Source organism: Zootoca vivipara, chromosome 3 (genome assembly GCF_963506605.1).
Source record: "Zootoca vivipara chromosome 3, rZooViv1.1, whole genome shotgun sequence".
NCBI classification, from domain to species: Eukaryota; Metazoa; Chordata; class Lepidosauria; order Squamata; family Lacertidae; genus Zootoca; species Zootoca vivipara.
In genome coordinates this window covers 120,227,567-120,241,632 of record NC_083278.1, presented here as the reverse complement: position 1 = coordinate 120,241,632, position 14,066 = coordinate 120,227,567, and the positions used below count along the sequence as shown (strand labels likewise).

General features: G+C 54.5%; 1 protein-coding gene across 4 annotated transcripts; it reads left to right on the top strand.

Moving 5' to 3' along the window:
- The first annotated feature begins 25 nt into the window (after positions 1-25).
- Positions 26-13,661, top strand: DNAJC5G (DnaJ heat shock protein family (Hsp40) member C5 gamma). Of its 4 annotated transcripts, none has more exons than XM_060273249.1 (6): positions 26-131; positions 3,483-3,601; positions 5,313-5,526; positions 7,552-7,705; positions 9,092-9,183; positions 10,233-13,660. In XM_060273249.1, the coding sequence occupies exons 2-5, from the start codon at positions 3,489-3,491 to the stop codon at positions 9,178-9,180; spliced, it is 570 nt and encodes a 189-aa protein (XP_060129232.1). In that variant the 5' UTR covers positions 26-131; positions 3,483-3,488; the 3' UTR covers positions 9,181-9,183; positions 10,233-13,660. The 4 variants fall into 4 exon arrangements, with proteins under 4 accessions (XP_060129232.1, XP_060129233.1, XP_060129234.1 ...); XM_060273250.1 differs by having other exon boundaries at positions 9,095-9,183; positions 10,233-13,659; XM_060273251.1 differs by lacking the exon at positions 26-131 and adding an exon at positions 1,319-1,401 and having other exon boundaries at positions 10,233-13,661.
- Positions 13,662-14,066: the final 405 nt, after the last annotated feature.

Below are 14,066 nucleotides of genomic sequence, written 5' to 3'. Positions count from 1 at the left end.
CGGCCCGCCGCGCACAGACTGCTTCCGTGCATGCGCAGTGCGGGCGCCTGGTCCTGGTCGCTCGGTCGGTGACCGGGAAGCGGAGGAGGAAGAAGAGGTAGAAGAGGAAGAGGCCGCCGGAGACCCGCCTGGTGAGCCCGGAGGGGGAACCCCGGGCGTCGCGTCACGCGCCTTCCTCGTGACGTCACGCCCCGGGCATTGCGTCACGCGGAGACTTGGGGGCAGCTCGGGAAGCGGGTCTCCCTCCTTTGCCGGTTGGACGGCGGCCTGGGGAGGGGGGGGGGCGGGAGGGAGGCCGACCTGGCAGGGCTGTTGTGCGGGCGGAGGAGTCGAGGGCCAGCAGCCCGGGAGGGAGGGAGGGAGGGAGGGGAGGGGGGTCTCCCTCCCCCCGTGGCCTCGTTTCGGGCTAATCTGGCTCAGCCCTTCGGCCTCGCAAAGCCAGATCAGGCGGGCTTAGCCTGGCGGGGCAAAAGGGGAAGGAAGCGGGCGGGATGCAAGGGGCGTGTCAGGAGGGGGGAGAAAAGGCTCCCTTTCCCTTATCGGGGTCCCAGGAGCCCCTATAGAGTCCTTAAGTGGGTTCCCGATTGGTAGGAGAAAAGAACAGAGGCCAAGCAGAGAATATGGTGCCTTCCATAGCAGTGTTTCTCAACCAGTGTGCCTCCAGATGTTTTGGGACTACAACTCCCATCATCCCTAGCTAGCAGGACCAGTGGTCAGGAATGATGGGAGTTGTAGTCCCAAAACATCTGGAGGCACACTGGTTGAGAAACACTGTTCCATAGTTCTAGTTACAGGTAGGTAGCCGTGTTGGTCGGAGTCGAAGCAAAATAGAAAAAAAATCCTTCAGTAGCTGCACCTTAAAGACCAACTAAGTTTTTATTTTGGTATGAGCTTTCGTGTGCATGCACACTTCTTCAGATACACTTGAAACAGAAGTCACCAGACCCTTATGTATATTCAGAGAGGGGGTTAAGGGAATGGGTGATGGGCTGATAGGAGTGGTAAACCTGTTGATGACTGTTAACGACTGTTAATGACTGCAATTGGTCTTGCGGGGGGGGGGTAGCAAGGGCTGAGGTGCTAAGGAAAGCTTGATGAGAGAAGAATCCTATTTACAGGTAGGTAGCCGTGTTGGTCTGAGTCGAAGCAAAATAGAAAAAAAAAATCCTTCAGTAGCACCTTAAAGACCAACTAAGTTTTTATTTTATTTTGGCACACGAAAGCTCATACCAAAATAAAAACTTAGTTGGTCTTTAAGGTGCTACTGAAGGATTTTTTTTTCTATTTTGCAGAGAATATGGAGAAGCAAAGCAGCTAGGAAGCCTGGTCTTTCTTCAACTGTTGCAACAGGGTCCCCCGCTCACCGCACGCAGGAAGGGAGGAGAGGAACCCAGGACACTGGTGTGCAAGCTCTTATATAGACATTTGAAATTGCCCACCCTGTAGCTCAAGGTCACCCCCCCCCAAAAAAAACATCATACATGGATCGCAGAAAGAGGGGGTCCACAGCAGAAATTGGAGTGTGCTGCTTCTCTCCTGTCTGCCAGGATACCTGATAATACCTTACTTGGTTGCCTTTTCTGGGTAGCCTGGCCATTCCTTGGAGATGGTTGATACTGTACTTAGTTCCTGAAATTATATTGAGAGTTTGCTCAGCTTAACAGATGCCTGCCAGACTGTATTTACAGGGAGGCGTAAGCCCCTACACAGGGCCGGCTCTAGGTAGACCCCCGGCGGCGCGGTGAGCCAGGGCGCCCTGCGAGGGCGGGGGCACCGGAGCGATCTCCGACTCTCCGCGCCAGGGCGGCCGACCTGCTTGAGACTGCCCTGCCCCTACGGTCCAAAGAGCATTGGAAAGATTTTCCCATTTCCTTCCTCCTTGCAGAGAAATAGTTGAGGTCCATTTGGGAGAGTCAAAATGGCTTCAGGATTGCTCTCCTGTACTATTTCAGACACGTGGTTTATATACTTATGTATATAAGTATATAAGTTTGCCTTGTACATCTATGAACATTTAATTTACATAGATAAGACCTTAGAATTCCTATAACAGGCGGTTGCCAGGCTGGGGACGGCTGGTGTCCATCTGGGCTGCCCCCTGGGAGGAGTCGCTGTCGCCAAGGCAAAGCGGGATGGGGGGGAGTGACCCCCATTGTCTCCCCCCCCCTCCCCTGAGTAGCTCTGGGTCTGGCAAGGGGGCCAAGGCACCAGCGCAGCTCCGGCTCAGCCTTTGCCTTCAATCCCCTGGGGCCCATCAGCATGTTGTGGGGCTTGGCATGGGGGGGGGCGCTGCTCTTCCCCCCCTCCACCCAACACTTTAAAACCTCTTAAGAAAGAAGGCTTTCAGCATGTGTCGTCTGTGTTTATGGCACTCATCTTTTTCTCCAAGGTGCTCAAGGTGGGGGGCGTGGTTCATCTTCACGACAGCCCTGCGAGGTGGGCTAGACTGGGAGAGAGAACAAAAGTGCCCCCCAGGTCACCCCCAGGGAGCTTTGCGGCCGAGTTGGGACTTGAGCCCAGCGACTCCTCCCTAGCCCAATGCTCTAACCCAGGCACCCCCAAACTGCGGCCCTCCAGATGTTTTGGCCTACAACTCCCATGATCCCTAGCTAAGAGGACCCAGTGGTCAGGGATGATGGGAATTGTGGTCCAAAATATCTGGAGGGCCGAAGTTTGGGGATGGCTGCTCTAACCTCTACACCGCCAGAAAATACTCCAACAGGGATTGGAAGTTCCATATTATTACAAAGGCACATGTAAATACAGAATGGCTTCTCAGTTCTTTTCATAGAGCTGGAAGGGACCCCCAAGAGCCATCTAGCCCACCCCATCCCAGTGCGGGAATCTTTTTGCCCCGTGTGGGGCTTGAACCCACGACATGAGCTTAAGTGAGGCTCTCCTGACTGAGCTATTCTTGATTTGATCATCTGAAGCTTATCATCTTATCCCCACCACACTCCCTTTTTTATCCTTCTGTAACGGATGTGTTTGAACTGCTGGCTGAGTGCCCCCCATCCAGCCCCCTTTCCATGCCAGGCAAGGGTCCCTTTCCAGAGCAGCCAAGGCTGTGCCAGGCAGAGGACATTTGCCTGCTTTCTGTCTGTCTGTCCTCATGTCTCACCCTAGACTGGGCCTGAGGTCTGCTCTTTTTGGGGGGTGGGCAGGAACTGCCCCCCCTGCTCCTGAGAGTTGGAGGGAGACCTGGCTGGGCATGCATCCGGGGTGGGGGGAGGTTTGGGGTCTTTTCCTCACACCCCACCCAGAGCGAGGTAATGCTGTTGGTTGGACCCCACTCCCCCCCACCCCAATGTGATCATTGAGGCTCGTTGGGCCTTGGGCAGGGGTCTCCTGAGATCTGGGGCCCAGCCCAGCCCCTCGCCTACAGAATCCTAGAGTTGTAGAGTTGGAAGGGACCCCCCGAGGACCATCTAGTCCAGCCTCCTACAATCCCTGACCCTATTCTTTTGTGCCGCTCAATCTAGAGCAAGATGGCGGACGCCGGCCGGCCGCAGCGGAAGATGTCACGGGCCGGAGAGAGTTTGTACTGCATCCTGGGCCTGGAGAAAGGAGCTTCCCCTGAGGACATCAAGAAGGCCTACAGGTGGGCTTGGAGGGGCTGCTCCCCCTCTGCTCTCCTCCTGCCCCCAACTGGATCTGGCTTCTTCCCCAACCATTTTTGCTGGCGGGATTCCCAGTGGTGGCTGTGAGAACAGGGCAACTGGGGGTCTCTGACCCAACCCAGCGGCAGGCCTCTTCAGATGGATGGGCTAGCAGAACCTCCATGCCCAGGGGCAGTCTACCCCCTGAATACCGTGTGTGTGTGGGGGGGAACTGTAGAGTTGCAAGCAGGTTCTGCTTGTGGCCCTTCCGATGGGTGGCCACTGTGAGGGTGCTGGATTAGAAGGACCCCCCCCCCAATGCCCTGGTCCAGTGGGCTCTTCTGACATTTGTACGTCTTACATTTGTACGTCCTTCCCAATCCTAGAGGAGGCAGCAGAGATGTGGGGCAGGAGGGCAGAATGCGGGTCCCTCTTGCCACCCTCTACTCCCGGGGGGCTTAGCCCTTGCCAGCACCTGCCCCTTCCTTCACCTTCCTGGTCACATCAGTGCAGCCGCCCCAGTCATTGGGAACACAGGATGAGGACTTACATTTCCCAGCGCCCTTTTTTTTTCCAGAAAAGGCAAACACCCTCAGCCTTTGTGCATGTGCAGAGTGGGGGCCTTGGGCAGGCGCCTGGTGACGTCTCAGAAATGGAAGGAGGCGTCTTCTGCCCTCTTGGTGCTGAATCTGTGGGGGGTGTCCTTTAGCCTCAGCATCTGTGTTTCCTTGACCTGGAAGCCTTCTGTCCCCCTGGTCATTGTCTCTCTTCTCCCTCCACCCCCCACCCCCCAAGCACTTTGACTCCAAGTTCAAGGCCGCCTGGTTGCTCCTTACCAGCCCCGAGAGAGGAGGGGGATCCCAGAGATGGACTGCCTTTAGAAACTCTTCCTGGGTGGGCTTCTTCCTGCCCCTTAGATTTTGACATCCAGGCTTTCTTTAGCACAATTCAAAGTGTTGGTGCCGACCTTGAAAGCCCTAAATGGCCTCGGTCCAGTATACCTGAAGGAGCGTCTCCACCTCCATCATTCTGCCCGGACACTGAGGTCCAGCACCGAGGGCCTTCTGGCGGTTCCCTCGTTGCGAGAAGCCAAGTTGCAGGGAACCAGGCAGAGGGCCTTCTCGGTGGTGGCGCCTGTCCTGTGGAACGCCCTCCCATCAGATGTCAAAGAGAAAAACAACTACCAGACTTTTAGAAGACATCTGAAGGCAGCCCTGTTCAGGGAGGCTTTTAATGTTTAATAGATTATTGTGTTTTATTCTTCTGTTGGAAGCCGCCCAGAGTGGCTGGGGAGACCCGGCTAGATGGGCGGGGTATAAATAATAAATTATTATTATTATACCCATTTCTCTCCATGCTTCCCGAGTTTCTGCAACCTTGTGAAGCTTCATATTGGAATTCTAGAATTGTGGAGTTGGAAGGGATCCCCTCCAGGGTAGGGTCATCTCGTCCAACCCCCTGCAATGCAGGAATCTCAGCTAAAGCATCCCTGACAGATGCCCCCCCCCCCACCTCTGCTCAAAAACCCGCAAGGAAGGAGAGTCCATCATCTCGCAAGGGAGTCTGTTCAATGATCGCACGGCTCTTAATGTCAGCAAGTTATTCCTGGCGTTGAGTCGGAATGTCCTTTCTTGCGATTTGAATCCGTTCGTGCTTTTTATTTCCCCTCCGACTCTGCTTGCCCCCCCCAACCCTGCCGCCTTCCCCTTTCAGGAAACTGGCCTTGAAGTACCACCCGGACAAGAACCCGGAGAATCCCGAAGCCGCGGAGAAGTTCAAGGAGATCAACAGCGCCAACAGCACCCTCAGCGACGAGAACAAGCGGCGGATCTACGACGAGTATGGTTCCATGGGGCTCTACGTCTCGGAGCAGTTTGGGGAGGAGAGCGTCAAGTACTACTTCCTCATGTCGAAATGGTGGTTCAAGGTGGGTGGCCTGTTGCCTGGGGGGAGAGGGACCAAACGCCCCACCCCCACCCCTGGGGTACAAAGCAAAGGGTGGGAGATGCAGCCGAGTGTGTGTGTGATAGAGAGAACGGACCCGTATGGGTGTCCCCTCCCCCATGTATTCCCACACACCCCAGCCAGAAGTTTAGGACCTTTTGCTGGAGTCACAACGTGTGTTTGTTATTGTTGTTGTTGTTTAGTCGTTTAGTCGTGTCCGACTCTTTGTGACCCCCTGGACCATAGCACGCCAGGCACTCCTGTCTTGCACTGCCTCCCGCAGTTTGGTCAGACTCATGTTCGTAGCTTCGAGAACACTGTCCAACCATCTTGTCCTCTGTCGTCCCCTTCTCCTAGTGCCCTCAATCTTTCCCAAAATCAGGGTCTTTTCCAGGGAGTCTTCTCTTCTCATGAGGTGGCCAAAGTATTGGAGCCTCAGCTTCAGGATCTGTCCTTCCAGTGAGCACTCAGGGCTGATTTCCTTCAGAATGGATAGATTTGATCTTCTTGCAGTCCATGGGACTCTCAAGAGTCTCCTCCAGCACCATAATTCAAAAGCATCAATTCTTTGGCGATCAGCCTTCTTTATGGTCCAGCTTTCACTTCCATACATCACTACTGGGAAAACCATAGCTTTAACTATACAGACCTTTGTCGGCAAGGTGATGTCTCTGCTTTTTAAGATGCTGTCTAGGTTTGTCATTGCTTTTCTCCCAAGAAGCAGGCGTCTTTTAATTTCGTGACTGCTGTCACCAGCAGCTGACAGCGTTTGTTATTAATTTGGGCTTACCGTTCGCATTATGCCCGCTGGCCTGCGTGATCCTTTATTTAGCCTGCTTCTGATCACAGATTCATCCCTGCTTGTAAGATTAATCTTAATGCCACTTGGTTTTAAAGACCCTTCCAGTTGTTCCCACTTGCTTCTTACTATCTTTCTATTTTGGCTGTCATACCTGCTAGTTCAACATATTCTATTAGTTTATTAAACAGCCCCTGGTCCTTTGTCAGGAAGGCTTTCTCTTCCCACATTTTTGCATACAGTATTTTTGTGGCTTCTATACGCAAGTATAGAAATAGGAATGCTTCTGGGTTCTTGTGGGGGAAAGTGCACTTAAGCATCATTTTTAATTTGTCAGATACAGTGGAACCTCAGTGTTCAAACATAATCTGTTCTGGAAGTCCGTTTCACTTATGAAACGTTTGAAAACCGAGGATCAAAGGGCTGGTAGCAAAATCCATTGAAAAAATGGAGGAACGCGCCTCGGAAGCCATTCGACTTCCACGGCGCGTTCGAAAATGGAAGCATTCACTTCTGGGTTTTCGGCTTCTGAAACATTTGGCAGCCAAAATGTTTGAAAACTGAGGTTTGACTGTACCATTTCCTAGATTTTTTTAAAAGAATAATAAGAATAATATTGAAGAAAACTGGGTATTGAAAACTGGCAATTTGCATTGCCACCACATGTGAATTAAACAGCTCTCTGTATCGGAACATTTCCAACATAAATTTGATTCTCTTCTATACATTTTTGGGTTTACTGGGTATCAGATCATTTTTCCTGGGTGTCATGTACATAATTTTTGAATGTTTTCCCTAATTGTGTAATATGCCGAAAAAACACTCATGTTTTTCCAGTTTTTCCCATGCTGAAAGTTCTATATGGTACCTGAAATCTGATGCCCGGTGAATCATTGCTGCCCTTACAATCTCATCCTCAGTTTCCTTTTGCTTTGTCAATTCTTTCCTAATATGGAAAGAGAATCCACCACCTTCCGAGGTTAGGGAATTGGGGAGTGGGAGCCGTCCGAGACACATTCACGATAACCGTCTGTGCCAGGGTCCAGAAAATTCACTGAGGGGTATATATTATCTATTATGCTTGTGCCAACTGTATCGATAGCATGATCTTCAGTAATAAACCATGGGGCGAGTTCCGGTTGCCACGCACCCCATGGCAGTGTGTTGGGAGGTAGCGCTCCTGACCGTCCGCTCTGCCCCTCTCCCCAGCCCCTGATGGTGTGCTGCAGCCTCCTCTCCTGTTGCTGCTGCTGCTGCTGCTGTTGCTTCTGCTGTGGGAAGTGCCGCCCCCCAGAGGAGGAGGAGCCCTACAAGTACGTCAACCCTGAAGACCTGGAGGCCCAGATCCGTGCCGAAAACGAAGGTACGACTTTGAAGGAGGGGGGCAGGCTTTCTTTTTCTCTGGCTCTGGGTGCTGACCATTTGAAGGTGACCCAGAAACTACCACTAATCCAGAATGCGGCAGCTAGACTGGGGACTGGGAGTGGCCGCCGAGACCACATAACACCGGTCCTGAAAGACCTACATTGGCTCCCAGTACGTTTCTGAGCACAATTCAAAGTGTTGGTGTTGTCCTTTAAAGCCCTAAATGGCCTCGGTCCAGTATACCTGAAGGAGTGTCTCCACCCCCATCGTTCTGCCCGGACACTGAGGTCCAGTGCTGAGGGCCTTCTGGCGGTTCCCTTGCTACACAAAGCCAGGTTACAGGGAACCAGGCAGAGGGCCTTCTCGGCCTGGTGGAATGCCCTGTGGAATGCCCTCCCACCAGAGGCACGAATACAGGATGGGTGACACCTGGCTTGAGAGCAGTACATGTGAAAAGGATCTAGGAGTCTTGGTAGACCACAAACTTGACATGAGTCAGCAGTGTGATGCAGCAGCTAAAAAAGCCAGTGCAATTCTGGGCTGCATCAATAGGAGTATAGCATCTAGATCAAGGGAAGTAATAGTACCACTGTATTCTGCTCTGGTCAGACCTCACCTGGAGTACTGTGTCCAGTTCTGGGCACCACAGTTCAAGAAGGATACTGACAAGCTGGAACGTGTCCAGAAGAGGGCAACCAAAATGGTCAAAGGCCTGGAAACGATGCCTTATGAGGAACAGCTTAGGGAGCTGGGTATGTTTAGCCTGGAGAAGAGAAGGTTAAGGGGTGATATGATAGCCATGTTCAAATATATAAAAGGATACCATATAGAGGAGGGAGAAAGGTTGTTTTCTGCTGCTCCAGAGAAGCGGACACGGAGCAATGGATTCAAACTACAAGAAAGAAGATTCCACCTAAACATTAGGAAGAACTTCCTGACAGTAAGAGCTGTTCGGCAGTGGGATTTGCTGCCAAGGAGTGTGGTGGAGTCTCCTTCTTTGGAGGTCTTTAAGCAGAGGCTTGACAGGCATATGTCAAGAATGCTTTGATGGTGTTTCCTGCTTGGCAGGGGGTTGGACTGGATGGCCCTCGTGGTCTCTTCAAACTCTACGATTCTATGATTCAGAGGTCAAAGAGAACAACAATTACCAGACCTTTAGAAGGCATCTGAAGGCAGCCCTGTTTAGGGAAGCCTTTACTGTTTGATGTTACTGCTTTATTATTGTTATCGGCGTTCTGTTGGGAACCGCCCAGAGTGGTTTTATTTTATGGAGCAGAGTCTGTGGGGTCTGCATCTCTGCTGAGCGCTTGGAGGGGGGAATTGCCTGCTCCTGGGCCGGCCTTTGGGGGTCTCTTGACGGCAGCTGTGCTTGTTTCCTTCCCAGCAGGCGGCGGAGACGCCATCCGGATGCAGCCCACAGCCAGCGCCTCCTTGCACACCACAGACGAGACACAGCGGCCACACAAGCCCTGACCTGTAAGTAGAGCAGTCGCACTTCCCAAGGGGTGGGGGGCAGCGGCAGGGGGAGGCTCCTCCTGGGAGGGGAGGTGGTTCACGTTGGAAAGGGACCCCGAGGGTCATCCAGTCCAGCCCCCTGCAATGCGGCAGCCACAGCCGAAGGGGGCTTTTCCTGCAAGCCCTGTGGGAGCTGCTGCTTTCCAGGTCTTGTGGGCAGAAACACCCCCTACTCCCTTTTGGGGAAGGGGCAGAAAGAGGCATGCCTTAGCCTGGCTTCGAGGGCTGAAGCCTTTGAAGCAGCATTGAGGGGGGGGGGGAGAGAGAGATGAGGAGAAGCCCTTGCTGAGCAAAAGGCTTCTTTGTGGGTGGGTCTCAGTTGGCCATCTAGTGCCTGGCTCACATGGTTGGCATGCCTGGGACAGATCCAGGCGAATGACACAGCCAAACCGGGTGGGTCAGGTGGGAATCTTCAGCAGGGGCTCCATAGTTTTGTAGGGACCCCCAAAGTCCTGCAATACAGGAATCTGAGCTAAGGAATCCTGAGCAGGTGGCCAGCCAAGCTCCGGTGAAGACCAGCCGCTTGCACCCCCTTCCTCCCCCACCAGGAGGGTTTGGGGGGCTGCTGGGGAGGGGCTGGTCTCTGACCCGCTGCTTAGCAGGGGGTGCTGTGCCAGACAAGGCCCTTCTCGGGTCCTGAGGGTGCCCGTGGGGACTGGCAGGCTCTCTGGGGCACCCCAGCCTGCCTCCCTCTCCCTCCCCCCTCTCTCCTGCTCCCACTTCCCGTTTCCACTTCTCCTGCTCCCACTTCCCACTTCGGTCGGAGGAAGCGATGCTTGTGCCCACCAGTTACTGGTCTCTTGCGCCCGGATAACTGCTTTAGGGCTTCCCAATGGGACATCTGTGGGGCCTCTGTGAGAACAGGGGACTCGGGGGGGGGGGCTTTGGGTCTGATCCAGCCCCCAGCTTCTGAGATTCAAGCTGCCAGGCTTGCCACCCCAGGCAGGGCCCCCCATCCCTCCCTCCCCCCCCCAGGGGCCTCTCACCCCCCTCTTCTCTCTTCCCTGCAGAGTTCGGCTGACGGTCAGAGCACAGCCCCCCCCTCTTCTGCAGCCATTCCAGAGACCACCCCCGGGCCCACATGGCTGCGTCAGGCCTGCCGCTGCACTCTGGGGCAGAGAGACCCCCACCCCCCACCCCGGAGGTCCTTGCCAAATGCAGGGCGGCCACACGCCTGAGCGACCGCCCCACCGCCATTGGGAATCTTCTCAGGGAACGTGGCTGAGGGCACAGCAGAGGAGGAGGAGGAGGAGAGCAACTTCCAGCCTCGCAGGACGCCGGCGGGGGCCAGAGAAGTGGCCCCCCTCCAGTTCAGGGTTGGCAGAAGATGTCACCTGCTGCCTGCCCACCCACTTTTTCCGAACGCTTTCTGACCCCCGGCTCTTTCCTTGGCCAAAGGCTCCTGCTTCCCAAGGCCAGGCAGCCGCTGTGGGGCAGGGCTGGAGGTTCCCTGTTGAAGCTGGCTCTCTCCTGCTGGGGAAGGGGGGTTGTGGGGCTTCCCACCTCACTGGCCCTGCCCCCCTTTTGCCCTGTGCATTGGTGCCAAAGTGCATTTGTGGGGCCAATGCAAGTGAGCCCCTGCCTCCCCCCCTAGCTGGTGGGGCTGGGGGCTCCCTCCCCCTCTGCCCTGAGCTGCAGCTGCTCTGGGGGGGATTCAATCACTGTGCAGAAGGAGCCTGGTCCCGTCCCCCCCAGTTCCCTCCCTGGCCCTGCTGTGGGGCAGCCCCCTCTCGGGCAGCGCCCCTCTCTCTCCACACTGTGACAAGGAACTTCTCTAGGGTTTATGGACGCAATTAAATGTTTCTGAAGGAAGGAGCCGCTGTTTCTATGCTGTCAGTCTGCCTCTGGGGCGTCTTGCTGAAGGGGCGAGTCGGAAGGGACGCCCCCCCCCCAAGGGGGCAGGAATCCCATCTGAAGCTTCGCCGAGGGACCTCTGCTTGAAAACCTCCAAGGAAGGACAGCCTGCTGCCTCCTGAGGGAGCTGTTGCCGTCCGGATGTCCTCCCTCAGAGCGCAGTTTTCCTAGAGAAGCCCAGGAAGTCGGAAAATTCAGGATAGAGAGAGGGAGCTCCTTCTCCACAGAGTTCAACAATGGATCTCACTTTCGCAGGAGGTTGGGGCGACAGATGGAGTCGCAAGGGCAGCAACTGCCCACCAGGGGGTGCCCCTCTCTCCCAGCCTGTTTCCCACCCACCCACCCACCCATCAAAGGAGGGCCTAGGTGGGAGGGGGCTTGAGAGGGGGAGGCCCCTGTGGGGCAGGGACGTGGGGAGGTCAGTGGCCATGGGGGGGGGGGCTTGGCAGCCCTGTCCTTGCCAAGGCTGAGCATTCCACCGGTTGAGTATTTTGGGAGCCTTGATTTAATGAGGAGTGGGCAGTTCGTCAGGGGCCCACATGGTCTGCATGGCCTTGGTGGCCACCCAAGGGTGCCGTTGGTGGGGAGGCCGGCAGACCTTTCCCTGGGCCCAGGGAGAGGCGTCTTGCCCCTGGCCACCCTTCCCTGCTTCCATACTTTTTTTTAATTAAAAATAATAATACATAAATGCACAGTATTTAATTTCCAATGTCTCTGGCCTGGTTGTGGGGAGAGGTCCTCCAGCTGCTGTCCAGGCGGACAAGAGCGCCCCCCCCCCCCGTGTGCCTGCAGTTGGGGGAATTGCAAGGAGCACTCCTCTTGTGGGGTGGGGGGAGCGGCCTTTCCTGAGGGTCCAGAAAGCACAGGGAACCCCCAGAGGAATAGCAAAGTGAGCTGCATTGGGGGGGGGCTCTGGGGGGAGGGCGTTGCATTGTCATTTTCACTTGACCCTGTCTGTCCCTCTAGTAGATGCCCGAGGCCGGCCTCATGGCCTAAATATAGAGGGAGCAGCTGGGGGGGTGGAGGTGCAGCGAAGCCTCTTTCTCCCAGCCCACTTGGGAGCCAGGAGCTGCTTCTCCTGGGACTGAGTCTCTTGGGAGCCAACCAGTAAGGGGAAGCCTTGGGGCTGGGGCTGCCTTTCGCTCATTCGCACACACGCAGAATCCCAACCCTCGTCAACGTTTCTTGCTCTAAACCGATTGGGATCCATTGTGTTTTGCCACTGGGTCCGTTGTGTGGAAAGTTTGCAGTGTTTGGGACTTTTCACCTTAGAGAAAAGGCGAGGAAGAGGGGACACAATCGCAGTTGAGAGAATTCTGCACAACATAGAATCATAGAATCATAGAGTTGGAAGAGACCACAAGGGCCATCCAGTCCAACCCCCTGCCAAGCAGGAAACACCATCAAAGCATTCTTGACAGATGGCTGTCAAGCCTCTGCTTAAAGACCTCCAAAGAAGGAGACTCCACCACACTCCTTGGCAGCAAATTCCACTGCCAAACAGCTCTTACTGTCAGGAAGTTCTTCCTAATGTTGAGGTGGAATCTCCTTTCTTGTAGTTTGAATCCATTGCTCCATTACAACATGGAGTTTGAAGCTCCTGTCGTGATACCCGTTTCATACTTTTTGACCTGGCAAGATATCACACATCATGGGGGGGGGGAATGTTTGTGTGCTATGCAAAAATCAGCATGTGGGAGAAACTGAAGGCACCTCTCCATGGCTCCATCCTTACTTCAGACATTGTCATATATCAATGCATCACAATGTTTGGTCCAGTCTTGACCGACTCTGGGGTTGCGCGCTCATCTCGCATTATTGGCCGAGGGAGCCGGCGTATAGCTTCCAGGTCATGTGGCCAGCATGATTAAGCTGCTGCTGGTAAACCAGAGCAGCGCACGAAAACACCGTTTGCCTTCCCGCCGGAGCGGTACCTATTTATCTACTTGTACTTTGATGCGCTTTCAAACTGCTAGGTTGGCAGGAGCTGGGACCGAGCAACGGGAGCTCACCCCGTCGCGGGGATTCGAACCGCCGACCTGATCGGCAAGCCCTAGGCCAGGCATCCCCAAACTTCAGCCCTCCAGATGTTTTGGCCTACAACTCCCATGATCCCTAGCTAACAAGACCAGTGGTCAGGGAAGATGGGAATTGTAGTCCAAAACCTCTGGAGGGCTGAAGTTTGGGGATGCCTGCCCTAGGCTCTGTGGTTTAACCCACAGCACCACCCGTGTCCCATCACAATGTTTAGCTGGTGATAAATCACAATGTTGGGATCCAGACATGGGAAGAATCCTATTGCTCCAGGGTGAGGCTTCCTACCCAGATGATCCCCTGGATCAAAGTGTCTCGGACAGCCGAGCTGGGAAGAGACCCCCTTCTGCCCAGCACCCGGGAGGGTCGATGGCCTGCGTCTGTGGGAGGTCCCTCCTGTCGTGTCTGCAATGGCTTTGCCTTCCAGATGTTTTGGGTCACAGCCCCCATCAACCTCAGGCAGCACAGCCCTAAGACTAGTTTTAATTCAAAAATCTGGAGGGCGCCAGGATGGTGAAGGCAGGCTTAGCTATTTCTTATATATTGACATGATTCTCCCCTGAGATTAAGGGCGGACTCTCCTTGGCCACTGCTCACAGAAAGGGACAATCAGTAACATGGCATAGACTCATGGAACTGTAGAGCCGGAAGGGGTCTCCAGGGTCATCCAGTCCAACCCCCTGCAATGCAGGAATCACATTGAACGCAACTGTTGGCTTTTGCAAAGTGAGGGGTGATCTCTGCATTCTTCACATCTATGTGTTGCTGTTTTTATCCTTTCCACCTTTGGATTATTCATTCTGGCTTTGGGCCCATTGAGCTTCTCATTCATTGAGCCTGACCCCGGCATGCTGTTGAGGCAGCCTGAATTCGCAGCCGCTGTCTGAGCTGCCGCTTCACAGCACTGACTCACGCTGAGCTTGCAGTCAGTCGGCTGGAGACCTTTGGATCCTCTT

Excerpts from the sequence above, each read along its gene's own strand:
- DNAJC5G (XM_060273251.1), top strand. The coding sequence starts at position 3,489 with ATGGCGGACGCCGGCCGGCCGCAGCGGAAGATGTCACGGGCCGGAGAG. Across the intron at positions 3,602-5,312 it reads GACATCAAGAAGGCCTACAG|GAAACTGGCCTTGAAGTACC; the intron begins GTGGGCTTGGAG and ends TTCCCCTTTCAG. Across the intron at positions 5,527-7,551 it reads TGTCGAAATGGTGGTTCAAG|CCCCTGATGGTGTGCTGCAG; the intron begins GTGGGTGGCCTG and ends CCCTCTCCCCAG.